The sequence below is a fragment of the Orcinus orca genome, chromosome 2 (genome assembly GCF_937001465.1).
Source record: "Orcinus orca chromosome 2, mOrcOrc1.1, whole genome shotgun sequence".
Taxonomy (NCBI): domain Eukaryota; kingdom Metazoa; phylum Chordata; class Mammalia; order Artiodactyla; family Delphinidae; genus Orcinus; species Orcinus orca.
Window position 1 is genome coordinate 189,446,474 of NC_064560.1, and position 17,093 is coordinate 189,463,566.

The window sequence follows — 17,093 nt, forward strand, 5'->3', positions numbered from 1 at the left end:
GCTGATGCAATATCCCAGTGGCCAAGTGCCCAGTGTCCAGGCCTGGATGCCGTGCCTGCTGCTTAATCACACTGCTGGACTTGGCACTGAGAGGTATGTTCACTGTTCCTCGTCAAAGGCCGGTCCCTGAAGGACACACGGGCCTTTTGGCTCTTCTGTGCGTGGCTGTTCCTTAGTGGACGCTGGGGGACAACCTGGGCTGGCAACTCGAGCATCCAGCCCTGGCACAGAGAAGCCTGCATCTGCTCTGAGCCGCTTATCACAGCAGCAAAGGAGCCAGGCGCCTGCTCCCTGCTCTATCAGCTCCCTCAACCTCCCAGCCCAGGCTCTGCTCTCAAAAGAAAATGAGTTCTCCCGGCGAGAGGAACGCAGTCGAGACTTCTTGGAACAAGCAGCAGAACCAACTTTGGAAGAGAGACTGAGAAAGAATCCAGGATCCAGCTCTTTAAGGCTGATGCCTTCCTGTTTACCCAATGATTTCGATACGATTAAACTAATGGAGACATAATCTCCAAGTAGCTGGCCAGGAGCCTGCCAGCCAGACCTCGAGTGGTGTGACAAGGAAATGGATCCTGCAAAACCTGGTGACAGGCTCCAAACAAAGACCTCATTCTGAGTCTCGGCGCTGCCTCCACCCTGGATGGGGCAGCTGCCAGGGCCTGGAGGCCTGGGCAGCGGGCTGGGGGCGGGGAGCTTGAGGCCAGACAGGACTTGCACTAATTCTTGGGTCTTAAGTCCCCCACTCACTTCCTGAGCAGAAGAAGCCTTCAGATGGAGGCAATAGGCCTGGAACTTGTTTTTCTTACTTATCAGTATTTGAAGCGATCATGTGAAAGTCAGAAAATGCCTTTGTTTCTTTCATTCTGTTACTGCGGGGAATGCTGGGTTGTAGGGGAGGTGACCACCACCTCCGGACGCTCTGCTAAATAACAGGCCCTCCTAACACGGGTGAGGGGAAACTGTACGGAGAGGCATCAAAGTCGCCCGTGAAAACCCCGCATAGGGTGTACCTGAGTATTTCACAATTCATCCAGCATCAGAAGCCCTCTTGCCTCATCTCTCTTTGGGCCTCAGGAATTGAACTCAGGCTATAGGACATGTGAGAACATTCCAGGTTGGCCAAAAAAGCTGGCAAGGCTACTTGTGGATAGCAGATACACAGAGAGAAGCAAATCCATGAAATCATAAGCTCCCAGCTGGTGGATGACTGTGGTTCTAATTTCAGCAGTACTCAGAGGACACTCTGACATGTTTCGCATAACCTCAGTTAGGATCTCAGGTTTCCGTAAACAATGGGATGGGCAGGCAGGGACAATGAGTGGAAATACACTTTAACAACAGTGTTTCCCACCAACATAAACTGTCAGACTCTGAAGAAGACAGCATCTAGGGTTTCACATTGTGTTCGAGTTGTCATTCACATCACATACCTTGGCAAGACCTTCCATCCTCGTTGAGGGTGAAACCAGGGTTGCACGTACAGGAATAAGATCCAGGAACATTCGCACACAGCTGCTGGCAGTAGCCGTAGCGACATTCATCAATGTCTGGAAACAGAATTGCAAGCCAGGTAAGATATGTTTTCTTCTCAATCACCGATGCCACCCCAGCATCCTTACTGCCTGTCTCTTCTGGATCAGCATCACAAGGGGAAGCACAGCGGAACGAACACAACAACAGCACCTACGAAGTGTCAGGGATGGTGACACCCTCTGGGTTCCGGGCTCGATCTCTCTACCATCCTCCCTGACCCATCTCAGTGCTATGAACACCTGAACCTATATTGAAAGTTGTAGAAGAAATTTCTGCTTAGAGTGGAACATTGGTCAAGATGGCCTCTAAGATTTTAAGCAAATCTAAGATTTAACGCTAAGGTTTATCCAACACCAAGAGTCACCCTAAGATCCTACTTAAACGTGTCATTGCCCTGGAAAGGGACAAGTTGGCTTAAAGTGTAAGGGGTATCCATAGCCTGGCTCCTGTCGGCTCTTTGCCAGCTCCACTAATGATGAATATGTCCAGCTGTCAGGAACAAGAGTGAGTGTAGGCCAGGTCAAGCTGGGTAGCGCTGTGGTCTTGAGACCTACGAATCCGGGAACACAAGGATGCCAGAGTTGGCCTTGGATCTCCTCCTTGTAGCAGAGTGGACATAAAACTCTGGAGAAACACACCCTTGCAAGCCATGATTGGCCTTTCCTGAGCAAGCAGCTATGTGGGTGAATGGTTCCTTTTAGCAGAACCAGGCTGACATGTACCAGTCAACAGGGAGGCTGACGTCATTGGGAAAGCACTTCTTAATACCCCAAGCTGATGGGCTGACGGGCTGACAGCTGGAGAATTCACTCCTGCAGGATAGGGTGTTTCGAATGAAGCCTCCAGGTGGGGACCGAGTCTCACCTGACTATAGCTATAACTGGTCCTTATTTCATCCTCACCTCCCCCTAAATGTTCCCCCTCTGGTACACCACTTCCTTTGGAACCAGGGTCCACCAAGGGCTCCGAAGGCCAGCTCAGAACTTGTCTCTGTGCCTGGTTTCTACCACCTACTGCCAAAAAGGACCCCATCTCCACCTTACTCATTGTTCAGCCTTCCTCAGGAACCATGCCCTGCCCTTGTCATTCTGTTTCATCTCTGAGTTGCAGCTACTTCTAACCTGGCTCACCCCACTGCCCACCAAATGCCCTGCAGCTTCTGCTTATAAAGCACATTGACTTGTGCAGTTGCTGATCCTGACCTCCTACGTGGGTGCAGTTGGGCACGTCCCCAAGCCAGGGAGGCAGCAGGGGGAAAAGAGGGCATCTTCTGCCTAGGGGTACCTTGGAAGAAAGGCGATTCCCAGCGCCTTATTTTTCTGCAAAAGCAATGCCTCCAAAGTCGCAGAGAGTGGGGGGTGGACGGCTATGGAATTTGCATTTTGAAAGAGAAAGAAGAGTTTGGCTGAGAGAAGGCATGAGTTTAGCCCATACTGAGGAAAGCTCTTCACTTTGGATGTAAAGTGTAAGCAGGCCATGCATGCGGCACCACGTCAGGCCTCCAGGAGCATCCCTCCCAAAACTTCATGCTCTGTGGAAGAGAACAACCCCCCCCCCCCCACCCCCGGTAGAGGAATGTCCCAATTACTGCCCCCACTCAGATGGGGAGAGCTTTCCTGGCCCCAAGGTCTCTGAAATCTGGCCTGTATGTCCTGGTCACCTGGTTCTCTCTAGCACCTTCTTGTGGTGGAAAAAACTGGACTGAGAAACAGGAGACAGATTTTAGACCAACTCACTCTAACTTTGTCCAACACGTTGCTCTTCTTTGAGTCTCAGTTTCCAACTCTATAGAAGTTGGATGACATAACATCTAACACCCCTTCCAGCTCTGAAATTCTACATACTGACTCTTCCCATACAAGTAACTCACACGGGTCTGCTTATGTTCAAATCAGTGGCATCAAATTTTCCATAATAGCTGAGGTTGGTTAATATGCAAAGCAATCATCATATTTACACATGCCCGTGTGCAGCCAGCTCTTTGGTGCCTGGAAAGGGGAACCGAGTCAAGCCTAGGCTGGCTTGTCAGACCCCAGGGTGCTCTGGACAGGGCTCTAGAGGAGACCTCAGCTCAGTCTCAATCAAGAAAGACCTGGAAAGAAGAACCTTGTTGTTTGTTTGTTTCCATGATGTTGTTTGGATTTGTTTCTCAGCTCCTCCAGGACTGACTTCCGGGAGACAGAATAGTGTCGTAGAGGATTTAAACTAGTAGGGCTTTTCCAAGAAAACAGCAAAGAAATCTCACCCTACAAAGAGAAACTGAAGTGACAGCCAGAGATTGCTATGAATTCATTCACTTGGCTAAACCAAAAACTAAAGGAGAAGAAAGGAAAACAGCCCTCCAGTAAAAATAAACAGAGAGATCATATAGCCGATGCCAACCGCAAGGGACAAAATTCTCAATTGGTGCTGACTGACTCCTTAAAAAAAGACCACAGCTAGTGGGGTGGGCATGGGGTAGGGGCTGTGATGGGGTATTAGGAGGAGATGATATTAGACCAGAATCCACTGATCACATTTGAGACTTGGGACATTTCTGTGACTAAGCAAGAATTCCCTTCTCTTGGTATGATTTCTAATTGGGACAGAACAACCCTCACCCCTATCACTTCCTGCCTTGGTTATCAACTTCCTAAAGGCAGAAAGAAGGTCTAGGTAGAATCAAACATGAACCCTTAAAAAGTACGTTCAAAAACTCTGATGACGACATGCAGTGATGCGGTGACGGTGGTAACTGATTTTAAAGGGTGGGACTACGCGTAAGCTCAACAGCCTTCTGCCTCCCCCACCCCCAAAGAAAAGCCCGCTGCCCTTAGACCACCAGCCATGCCCACATTTCACTATACCCGACACAAGCATTAACTCTCAAGAGTTTCTGTGTAGCCCATAGAGCTGTTACCTAAGCACTGGCCTTCGAGCAGCCAATAGCCGTCAGTGCAGGAGCAGGTGTACCCTCCTTCTGTGTTGATGCAAATCTGGGTAGGGTTGCACTGGTGGGAATCCGTTGCACACTCGTCCACATCTGTAACACAGACATATTCCAAAGAATGTCACTTACATGTTTAAAGCCCTGCAGCCACTAGAGGTGCCAGCTGCTTGCTTGTCTGGCTGGGAGGCAGTTGATAATGTCCCTGGGTTATATCCAAGGAGACGGAAGCACCTCCCTAACAGGTACCACTAGGAGACCCTGACTTTTTCGGAGGGGGTAGAGCTAATCTGCTCCCTGGAAATCCACAAGGGAAATGGCCAAAAAGAGAACACACATCCTTAAGCACTTTCCTGCCGTCCTAGCCCATCATTCTCTGAAAGCAAGTTCAACCATTACTTGGTTTAGAAGCGCATTTTGTATTAGGCTCACCCATTCACGTATTAAACCGGTCTGTTGTGTACCTGCCGTGTGCACAGAGCTATGATAAACACCACTGAGACCATAACAGAAGAAGAAGAAACGTCCCTCGCCAGCGGAATCTTGTAGTCAAGTCACTTGATTACATCCATGCCCCAAAATCTTTCAACGTAGAGCTCCTGTTCCTTCATGAAGCTTCCCAGAGCCCTCCAGTCTTCCTTCCACGCCAGAGCTCCGAGGGCTCATCTCTTGCTGCCCTCTGCTTACATTGGGTTTCTCCAAGCTGCTGCGTCCCCATCTGTCTGCCAGTGTGCAGGTACTTATGTCCAAGCCAGTCGGTCCCGTTTCCTTAACTGGGAGCTCAGAGCACAGAGACCAAGTTGTTTTCATGGCCACATGTCTCATCTGTTGTACACAGCACTCAGAACTGTTTCACCTGAAACGAATCCTTCTTCCCTTTCTCCCCACACTGCACTCTAGAAAGAGTGCTCAACACTATAAGCGGTCCTCCTGACACCACGCTCTTACTTTGACCTAAAGGACAAGACCCCCTAGACCTTTGGCTATGAAGGGATTCACCCAGCGCCCTGGATCCGCCTGGCCAGGCCCCACCTCTCCTCATCACTCCTGCCCTCACCTGCCTGCACTTTAGGGCTCCTGCCTTTTGCCCCCTCCTCACTACAGGCAGGGTTTACTCATCTACCCCATCTCCCCGCCTCTCCAGAACGGACCATCGTGCCGTCGGAAATAACTTTAAAACTGCACTTCACTGAGCCTGCGCAGTGCGCCCGACTCCTCATTTTTTCTCACAGTCGCTCCATGCGGTGAGCTGGTGACCCCCACTTACAGATGGGAAAACGGTGCTGAAGATGCTGTATCACCAAGGCCAGAGCCAAGTCCAGGCTTCCCCACCTGCTGCCTCCCAACCCCCTCTGTGCAGGAGTGACAGAGTCACACTGCGAGGCCCAGGCAGGTCAAGCAGAGGAGAGAGGGCTGAGCTTTTGCTACCTTTTCCTGCCCCACCTGGAAAATTGTCTGCCTCTTGACATCACAGATGGCAGACTGTGGTGGGGCTGGGGGGCACCTAGGATTCGAAAGTGTAAGCTCCTTGGGTAGCACAGGTGTGCACTCAGGAGGCAAGCACAGCTGGTCCAGTGAAACGTTCAGCCAGGTAAGCGATGGTCTCCAGGCTCCAAGCGACACCACCACAATCCACCACCATCTGCATCACTGGTCAACACCAATGACGCTGGTCCGTTCCCATCCCACCCTCAATGACCAGCCCGCAAAACATGGACCACCTCCAAGAACCCGCTTCCAGGGCGGCAGCAGCCTCTGCTCCACCCTGACACGTGACGACGCGCAGCCTCGGTGGCAAAGACCTGCCGCCGTTCTCAGCTGCAAGAGCTCCTGCCTTTGCCCTGGGCCTCGCTTCCAGCCCCAGGTCTGCCCACCAGCAAAGCCTCCCAGGGGAACTGGCCAGCAGCCGCTCCTACTCAAATCCATATCGAAGCCTGGGATAATAAACAACACCACAATTGGCCAGCACATATTTACATTTTTTCAGCGGGAAGTGATAGATGGCAATTGTACCCTGGGAACAACATTGCCTTAGGAATTTGTGCTCTTTTTCCTGCTTCAAGGGGAACGCAGGGTGAGGGAGACTTAAGGGGCAACAGAGCTGTTAGAGAGACTTGGTGATAGCAAGTTTCCAAGGCTCTGTGCTTGTGTAAACTGGGTGCACACAACGTGCCCCCAAAGCCCTGCACAGAGGAACCAAACGCTCAGGAGGGGCCAGACTGGGCTCAGAAGGGCATGTGAGGTCTAAATGTGTTAGCGCATGTGCACACACAGGCACGAGCAAACTATTCAAATCCAGAAACAAAATCTCTAAAGTTTAAAAAAAAAAAAAAACTCCACCACTTTTACTGAGTTAAAGAATTAACTCAGTTATACCACATTTCTGTTGATGTACGTTCAAAAAACTCCTTGAATTGATTGATTGAATGATTGAATAGGTTGAATCAATCAACTGACACTGGATTGTCAACATAAATATATTTTGAGAACTCAATAAGTTTGGAGTCTTTGGTGGATGTATGTCCCATCTTTATAGCCTCAAAACATACCTGGGGCTTCCCTGGTGGCGCAGTCATTAAGAATCTGCCTGCCAATGCAGGGGACACGAGTTCAAGCCCTGGTCTGGGAAGGTCCCACATGCCGCGGAGCAACTAAGCCCACGAGCCACAACTACTGAGCCTGTGCTCTAGAGCCCGTGAGCCGCAACTACTGAAGCCCGCGCGCCTAGAGCCCATGCTCTGCAACGAGAAGTCACTGCAATGAGAAGCCTGCGCACCGCAACGAAGAGTAGTCCCCGCTCGCCACAACTAGAGAAAGCCCACGCGCAGCAACAAAGACCCAACACAGACAAAAATTAAAAATTAAAAACAAACCTGGTTTAACCTGGGTCCATAGTAAATGTTTAATAACTATTTGGTGAATGAATGAATGAATGAATGAACACATGGGCAACAAACTTTAAGGCCTTTGAGCCCCCAGACAAGCTTTTCCCAGCCAACTTGCTGACAAGTGCCTGGACTTTGAAAACCACCACCCCACAGAAAACCCCCATCAGCTTGCACACCTGTGGGGCTGAAACTGGGGAAGTTCATGCTGTGGGTTCCACACGAGGCTAAAAGACTCATCACACATTCCAGCTCACAGCTAAATTGCTTACATTAAATACATTTGACTTAAATAACAGAAGGAAAAGTACGTTGAACACTCCAAGGACATTCTTTGGCAAAGGGGCCTTTTCTGCATCAGTGGAAAAGTACAAGTTACGGCAACCTGAGTAAGTGTCATTATCCTTGGACGCAAACCATGCCTGTTACTCCTTTCCTTTTCTGTGGGATGTTTAGGAAACATCCCTTAAGAGAAAAGAATGCTGCGTTCATTCAATCATTCATGTACTCATTCACTTATTAATTCTTTATGTTCTACTGTGTGTGTGTGTGTGTGTGTGTGTGTGTGTGTGTGTGTGTGTCCTCCTAAATTTCTAGGCCACTGGGAGAGCTGGTGTCGAGTGCAGTCCCTCTAGCTGTATGGTTCACGGAAGCAGAGGGTCCCTCCAGGGGGCTGTGGCCCTGGGCAGCTGCCTGGGCCCTTCGAGGATTCCAGCACAGCAGCCATGGCTCATCTCTCCCCAGCTGGGACAACATCCCCCCACCGTCCAGGCGACCAGCACCCTGGCTACTGAAGGAAAGTGCTCACTGACATCTCCAAAACCAGATCAAAGCCCAGCACTGTGCCTACCCAGGAAAAAATCATCCTCCATGTTGAGCAGCACAGCTCTGCTGCCCCACGCAGCTCTGAGCTGCCACTCCTTCCTTCAGACATCCCCAGGGTGGCCTTCAATTACACTCTCAATCTCAAACAACAACTGCTCACATAGGAAAGTCCTCAAAGCAGTCAACCTCATTTCCTTGACACCCTTCCAGAAGGCAGAAGTGAGCTCCCGGCCTTGGGACAGCAGCCTGCACGGCAGGGATATTCATGTAGGATGTCATACCGATAGCTGTGTCCCATGTCCCCAGCAGGTGTGCTAAGGCAGTGTGAGTGAAGAACGTCCTTCCAGTCCCGTCAAGATCTCACAGAGGTGCCAGATGGAGGAACTGGGCTCAGACTTCAGAATACACCTGCCCAACAAACTGGAACAACAAAAGGAACAGAATCTTCCAGGCTGAGACCTTAATAGACATTTCTCCAAAGAAGACATACAGATGGCCAGTAGGCACACGAAAAGATGCTCAACATCACTAATTACTAGAGAAATGCAAATCAAAACTACAATATGGTACCACTTCACAGGGATCAGAATGGCCATCATTAAAAAGTCTACAAATAACAAATGCTGGAGAGGGTGTGGGGAAAAGGGAACCCTCCTGCACTGTTGATGGCAAGGTAAGTTGGTGCAGCCACTATGGAGAACAGTGTGGATGTTCCTCAGAAAACTAAAAATAGAATTAGCATATGACCCAGCAATCCCACTCCCGGGCATATACCCAGACCAAACTATAATTCAAAAAGACACATGCACCCCTATGTTCATAGCAGCACTATTCACAATAGCTAAAACATGGAAACAACCTAAATGCCCATCGACAGATGAATGGGTAAAGAAGATGTGGTACACGTATACAATGGAATACTACTCAGCCATAAAAAAGAATGAAATAATGCCATTTGCAGCAACATGGATGCAACTAGAGATTATCATACTAAGTGAAGCCAGAAAGAGAAAGACAAATACCATATGATATCACTTATATGTGAAATCTAAACTATGGCACTAATGAACCTATCTACAAAACAGAAACAGACTCACAGACATAGAGGACAGACTTGTGGTTGCCAAAGGGAAGGGGGGTGGGGGAGGGAAGGACCAGGGGTGTGGGGTTAGCAGATGCAGACTAGTATATATAGGATGGATAAACAACAAGGTCCTACTGCATAGCACTGGGAACTATATTCAATATCCTGTGATAAACCATAATGGAAAAGAAAATTTAAAAAAAGGAATGTCTATATGTGTATAACTGACTCACTTTTCTGTACAGCAGAGATGGACACAACATTGTAAATCAACTACAGTAAAAAAAAAATAAAATTAGAATCTTTTAAAAAATTTTTAAATTTTATTTATTTTTTTATACAGCAGGTTCTTATTAGTTATCTATTTTATACATATTAGTGTATACATGTCCATCCCAATCTTCCAATTCATACCACCACCACCACCACTCCCCCCCACCCCACTGCCACTTTCCAGGCTGACTTAAGGGACAGCATGAGAAAAGGCCACAACCTACAAATCTGCTAGAAGGTTTAGCCCTTGGAGCAGGAGTTCTGTGATGGAGGCAAGTGGTAATTGGCAGGTCCCCCCTCTCTCTTGTCAGACGGAGTTCTCACAGGGCATCGTGACTATCATGCTATTGGTTTATGCCTATTGTATGTCCTTCCTTGGGAGTGGGTTAGTTCTCAGCATACAACCCATTTTTCTGTCCCCCGTAAAACTAATGGTTCCAAGTATGATCTTAGGGTTAACTCACAGGTTGTTATATAAAAATCTCTATCGGCAGGTATAATGGACAATGTACTGCTATAAATATGCATGAATATGTTTGAATAGAAATAATATGCATATGTATGCCAGCTACTTATTATATTTGAATGTACATATTATATACCTACACGCATTTACATTTCAGCATTCCTAAAAGTTCAAGGGAAAATAGTTAAACTGTTTTCATAACACAAATTCTCATTGAAATAAATATCCTTTAAAAACGGTAAAACAAAGCAAAACAAAACAAAAACTGATGGTTCCGCCACACCCACAGGGAGAACATTTCCTAAGCCATTCTGCCAGCACTAAAGCTTAAGAGAAAAAAAGACCAAAGGGCCATGACTTCCCCAGAAAGGGCTACTGGGTAAAAAAAAATAAGAACTTTGAGAGGCAGGCAGAGCTGGGTGTGAATCCAGGCTCCTGCACTTAATAACTGAATATTACTGACAAGTTGATTGATCTCAGGGATGCTCAGACGCTCTGCAAAATAGAGCTGCAGCAGCCTGCCCCCTAGGCTGCCATGAGAGTTCACAAATCAGCGTGTTCGCAGGTCCCATCACCATTGCCTGGCGCATAGGAGGTGCCCAGGAAATTATAGTTCCCTTCCTCAGTGAGGTGCTGTTTCTAACAGCCAAGAAAGATAGGGGAAGCTTGGTTTCCAATACTGTCAATAAGGCAGGGCTGACTTTGTGAACCTGTGTACACACCCTCGGCTGAATGTCTCCGTTCTTGAGTGAGAACAGCCATCAGCCAAAGGGAAACATTCTCATTGGGTGACACGGGGAGAAACTGTCGAAAAACGTTCGGAAGACTGCACCTTTCCAAAGTCCTCCATGAGTCCTTTTTTGGACACGGCCGAATCACTTCCTTGGTAGTAAATTTTTACCCAGTGAAACAACATGTTTTCCCAGCCCGTTTTTGTTCCTTCCTCGCTCAAGTTAATGGGGCTTGATAAGAAAGAAGAAAATAACAAGGCACATTCCAACGCCTCCAATTGAAGCCAGTTTTAGGCCTGCTGCTGGGCTGGATGGGGGCCAATTTTCATCAAGACGACCTCAGTGAAGGCTGGAAGCTACACAGACAGGACAGACTTCCCAAACACCTGCTTAATTAAAGAGCTCAGCATTTGAGAACTTGCTCGTTGAATTCCCAGGACGTCTGCATTCCACGTGTCTTATAGGTCCTGGGCAGTCACCAGGAACCAGATTTTTCTGTGTTTACAGCATTTGTCCCAGTCCTTGATATCAAGCTTAGAATACAAAGCTTGCTCGTTTTGTGCCTCTAATTAGGCAACAAATATGTGATCCATTTTCCAAACAACTAAAAATCCTCTCCTTCTGGATGAAACCAGCTGGACTGTAGCTTCCAACCTCTGCACGGGTTCTATTTTTCTATCCATAAAGCGAGAACTTGGAGGAGAGCTCCGAAAGGCCCTTCTAGCCGTGCCTTCTACAGAAACAAAGTATGAAGATAATGGGGGTCACATTGTTTGGTTCTTGGGTAATTATTTCATCCAGAGTGCTTGGTAAACATCAGCTGACTCTAGCTGCTTTCAAACTGGGCAGGGAACTGGCTAAGCTCATTCAACTTTTTTTTTTTTTTAAAGGTTTTTGCTCATTCAACTTTTGACAACGTATGAATTGTTACTGCAGTTCCAGGGGTGGGGTGGGAGCGAGGGGTTAGTGACATATATGTTCCTTCTTGAGCATCATGCCTCAAATTGTCCTGAGAGGAAGGGGACAAGGCTGCTTATTGCCAATGTAGACATGTTTGTGTTTTTTTTTGTTTTGTTTTGTTTTTTGTGGTACGCGGGCCTCTCACTGTTGTGGCCTCTCCTGTTGCGGAGCACAGGCTCCGGACGCGCAGGCTCAGCGGCCATGGCTCACAGGCCCAGCCGCTCCGCGGCATGTGGGATCCTCCCGGACCGGGGCACGAACTCGTGTCCCCTGCATCGGCAGGAGGACTCTCAACCACTGCACCACCAGGGAAGCCCGACATGGTATTTTTTTAAAGGGCATGAGGCTTTAGCCATGATTGTGATTATAAACCAGACAAACATGGAGCTCAAACTAGATTGTCATTTACCAAAAGTCCTGCCGTTTGCCCATCAACAGAGAAGGATTTTTGAAACTATACAAGTCAGTGGTTCCCAAACCTAGCTACACAAGAGAATCACTGGGCTAAATCAGAAAGTCTAGGGTGGAGGCTTGGGAAGCTGTTTAAAGTTACCTAAATGATTCCAATGTAAAACCGTATCTGGAACTTGCTGTGCCAGACCAGTACTTCTTAAACTGTAATGTGCATATGAATCAGTGGGGATCTTGTTGAAATGCAGGCACTAATTTGGTCAATTCTGCATTTCTAAGTTCCAAGTCTGCTGGCCCAGGAACCACACTTCGAGAGGCAAGGTGCTAGATTATTGTGGGTGATGTTTGGTTCTCTATCCATGCAACTGACCCAGAGTTTAAGCAGCTGTTCAGGAGAGTCTAGGAGGGAATTAAGGGTTCAGAAATCAAGCTGGCACCCCCTAACCAGATTATTCTCTACGATCAAACCTGCTGGTTACAATAGTATTGTGATGTTTAGAGTCTTACTCAAGAAGTTCTCAGCACAGCCTAAACCACAGTCGAAAAAATGCTTTTCTGGGGCTACAGACTCAGCCATTACTCATGTCCACCTGCAGCGGCTGGGCCCAGAGCACTGTGTACCTTCAGAAGGTTCTCCTCCTTTCAGTTTGCTGGTGGTGTTTTGATTGCCTAAGAGTTAACTCAGTTCCCTGAATCTTAACTAAGTTCTTGGCAATACTGGCCCCCAAAGTGATGACAAAAAGTGCAAAAGATTCCAATTAGGAGCAAAGACAACGTTTTTCCTTCAATACAGACCATCCCTTGTTCAGTAACGCAGTCTATAAATATCATAGCTCTTAAATCACGTCATCTCCACCGCATCTCCCCATAGGCTCTGGCTCCCCTTTCCCTCTGAGCATATTCCTCCCCCATACCCTTCTCTCCTGATGCTGTCACAGTTCACGGTGTCACCGTTGTCCTGAACCTGGGGCTAGAAAGCTTAGCCACCCTTAAGTCCTTCCCCCCAAACCCTACTCTCACACAATTCACATCCTGGAAATTCTGCAAATTCTTTCTTTCCATCCCTTACCCCCAAATATTCCAAGGCCTTGCTGTCTTTTCTCTAAACGGTTGGAATAACTCTGTACTAGTCTGCCGGCCTCCAGCCTCTCCCGCTGGAAGCAAGTGAAACACAACCTCCAGAATGATCCAAGACATGGAAACGATCATGGGGCCCCACTGCTCAACACTTCACTCCCCTCCTTAGAAACCACACAGCTTTCTTTTTACACCTCGGCGACAGAGCACGTCAAGCCTACTTTTATACTCACACATGTGCTAATTAAACACATCTGGTTTTATAGCATTTCACACTGTATGACAGAATTAGCTGTGCAGGGCTCCATCTCCCTCCACCAAACCGCGAGTTCCCGGAAAACGAGAAGTGGGTCTCATTCACATTTGTGTCCTAAGCACCTAACATAGCGCCTGGTGTGATGGAGAGCATGGAAGTGAATGATACTGGAAATGAAGATACTTTGTCCTTGGACTTTTCTGAAGGCAAGAGGGGAAGTCATTTATACCACAGGACAGGAGAGGAAGCCAGTTGGGCCAACCACCTCTTCAGTGGCCCCATGTCTCACGCCATGGGATGGAGGATATCTGGGAACAGTGCCTGCCCAGCAGAGCCCCAGGCCCCCACCTCTAGTGCCCGGGGCCTCATCCCTGTCCCGGTCTTTGCCCAGGGCTGATTTGAGAGTGTCCTCAACCTCCAGAGGCTTTGACACGCCATGTGCTTGGCCTGATGGAGTGAGTTATGTTTCCTCCTTCCTCATAAAGAGCCGTACATCTCAGACGAGGAAGAAGTTTATTCTCAACAATCACAGGAGGGAGGAACATCAGAGGAAAGAAAAGACACACCTTTTCCTGGCCTGAAAATGGGCACCAGCAGGACCCCTTAGGGCACAACCAGCCCAATCCATTTTGCAGGCTCAGGACCAAACCCTTGGCCTGGTGCAGGCTGTGAGATTACCAGGGTATGCAAATTCACCCCAAGGAATCAATCAGCCTGTCGTCAGCAGCAAACACTCCCTGCCAGTCCCTCTCAGAGCACGAGAATGGAATCTGCACGTGTTCTCCTCCCCACGCCGGGGTCAGAGACTCTGCTACCACTTCTGACTCCATCACTAACTAACCAGGGCACCCATGTATATGTCATTGGCCTGCATTTGCTTCCCTGCCTCTGAAATGGGGCCACCATCACCTGCCCTCCTAGGACTTGCAGGCTAGTGGGGAAGGCAGTCGGTGAACAGAAACCAGTGTGAAGAGCACTGCAGTGGGCTATGGGAACACATAACAGTGAGTGTCCCACATCTGGGAGGTGAGGCCAGGTCTTGACCATGGACAGTGACATAGGGGAACACTTCCTTCACATACACCCATTCCTGGAACCCTAGGACAAGGGAGGGGAGTGACAGATGGCTCTTTCAACATAACAAGTTACAAGCAGCAGGCAAGCAGGTGATTAAGAATATAAATATTTCGAGAGAACTTCAAGGTGGCGGAGGAATAAGACATGGAGATCACCTTCCTCCCCACAAATACATCAGAAATACATCTACATGTGGAGCAACTCCTACAGAACACCTACTGAACGCTGGCAGAAGACCTCAGACTTCCCAAAAGGCAAGAAACTCCCCACGTACCTGGGTAGGGAAAAGAAAAAAGAAAAAACAGAGACAAAAGAATAGGGAGGGGACCTGCACCAGTGGGAGGGAGCTGTAAAGGAGGAAAGGTTTCCACACATGAGGAAGCCCCTTCACTGGCGGAGACAGGGGAGGGGTGGGAAGTGGGGAAGCTTTAGAGCCACGGAGGAGAGCGCAGCCACAGGGGTGCGGAGGGAAAAGTGGAGAGATTCCCGCACAGAGGATCGGTGCCGACCTGCACTCACCAGCCCAAGAGGCTTGTCTGCTCACCTGCGGGGGCGGGCAGGAGCTGGGAGCTGAGGCTCGGGCTTTGGAGGTCAGATCCTAGGGAGAGGACTGGGGTTGGCTGCATGAACACAGCCTGAAGGGGTTAGTGAGCCACAGTTAGCTGGGAGGGAGTCTGGGAAAAAGTCTGGAGCTGCCAAAGAGACAAGAGACCATTTCTTCGGAGTGCGCGAGGAGAGGGGATTCAGAGCACCTCCTAAACGAGCTCCAGAGACGGGCACAAGCCGTGGCTTTCTGCGCGGACAGGCATGAGACGCTAAGGCTGCTGCTGCCGCCACCAGGAAGCCTGTGTGCGAGCACAGGTCACTGTCCACACCTCCCCTCCCGGGAGGCTGTGCAGCCCACCACTGCCAGGGTCCTGGGATCCAGGGACAACTTCCCCGGGAGAACGCACGGCGCGCCTCAGACTGGTGCAATGTCCCGCCAGCGTCTGCCGCCGCAGGCTCGCCCCGCATCCGTACCCCTCCCTCCCCCCGGCCTGAGTGAGCCAGAGCCCCCGAATCAGTGGCTCCTTTAACTCCGTCCTGTCTGAGCCGGAACAGATGCCCTCAGGCAACCTACACACAGCGGCGGCGGGTCCAAATCCAAGTGTGAAAACAGAAGAGAAAGGGAAATCTCTCCCAGCAGCCTCAGGACCAGCAGATTAAATCTCCACAGTCAACTTGATGTACCCTGCATCTGTGGAATACATGAATAGACAACGAATCATGCCAAATTGAGGAGGTGCCCTTTGGGAGCAACTGTAGACTTGGGGTTTGCTTTCTGCATCTAATTTGTTTCTGGTTTTATGTTTATTTTAGTTTAGTATTTAGAGTTTATTATCATTGGTAGATTTGTTTATTGATTTGGTTGCTCTCTTCCTTTTATGTATAGATATATATGTATTTTTCCTTCTCTTTTTGTGAGTGTGTATGTGTATGCTTCTTTGTGTAAAGCTGTATAGCTGTGCTTTACCAGTTTTCCTAGGGTTCTGTCTGTCCGTTTTTTTATTTGTTTTTGTTTTTAGTATAGTTTTTACCACTTGTTATCATCAGTGGATTTGTTTTTTGGTTTGGTTGCTCTCTTCTTTCTTTTTTTAGTTTTCTTTTTAAAATTACTTCTTAATTATTTTTATTTTTAATAGTTTTGAATATTTTATTTTAATAACTGCATTTTATTTTTATTTACTTATTTTTTCTTTCTTTCCTTCTTTTATTCTCCCTTTTCTTCTGAGCCGTGTGGTGGGCAGAGCCTTGGTGATCTGGCTGGGTGTCAGGCCTGTGCCTCTGAGGTGGGAAAGCCAAGTTCAGGACATTGGTCCACCAGAGACCTCCCAGCTCCATGTAATATCAAACAGCAAAAGCTATCCCAGAGATCTCCATCTAAACGCTAAGACCCATCTCCACTCAATGACCAGCAAGCTGTAGTGCTAGACACCCTATGCCAAACAAGTAGCAAGAGAGAAACACAGCCCCACCCATTAGCAGAGAAGCTGCCTAAAATCATAACTACGTCACAGACACCCCAAACACACCACTGGACATGGTCCTGCCTACCAGAAAGACAAGATCCAGCCTCATCCACCAGAATACAGGCACCAGCCCCCTCCACGAGGAAGCCTACACAACCCACTGAACCAACCTTACCCACTGCGGGAAGACACCAAAAACAACGGGAACTACAAACATACAGCCTGCAAAAAGGAGATTCCAAACACAGTAAGTTAAGCAAAATGAGAAGACAGAGAAATACACAGCAGATGAAGGAGCAAGGTAAAAACCCACCAAACCAAACAAATGAAGAGGAAATGGGCAGTCTACATGAAAAATAATTCAGAGTAATGATAGTAAAGATGAATCAAAATCTTGCAAATAGAATGGAGAAAAGACAAGAAACGTTTAACAAGGACCTAGAAGAATTAAAGAGCAAACAAACAATGATGAACAACACAATAAATGAAATTAAAAATTCTCTAGAAGGAATCAATAGCAGAATAACTGAGGCAGAAGAACGGATAAGTGACCTGGAAGATAAAATAGTGGAAATAACTA

At 48.2% G+C, this 17,093-nt stretch overlaps 1 protein-coding gene across 2 annotated transcripts in view; it reads right to left on the bottom strand.

Moving 5' to 3' along the window:
* The window catches only part of FBLN5 (fibulin 5), an 88,750-nt gene that overhangs the window by 20,510 nt on the left and 51,147 nt on the right, over positions 1 to 17,093 (bottom strand). For both annotated transcript variants that reach the window (XM_033418883.2, XM_033418878.2), the window contains 2 exons: positions 4,433 to 4,555; positions 1,431 to 1,547 (listed from right to left, as the gene is read on the bottom strand). In XM_033418883.2, the coding sequence (XP_033274774.1) occupies positions 1,431 to 1,547; positions 4,433 to 4,555 (240 nt within the window). The remainder of the gene's footprint in view (positions 1 to 1,430; positions 1,548 to 4,432; positions 4,556 to 17,093) is intronic.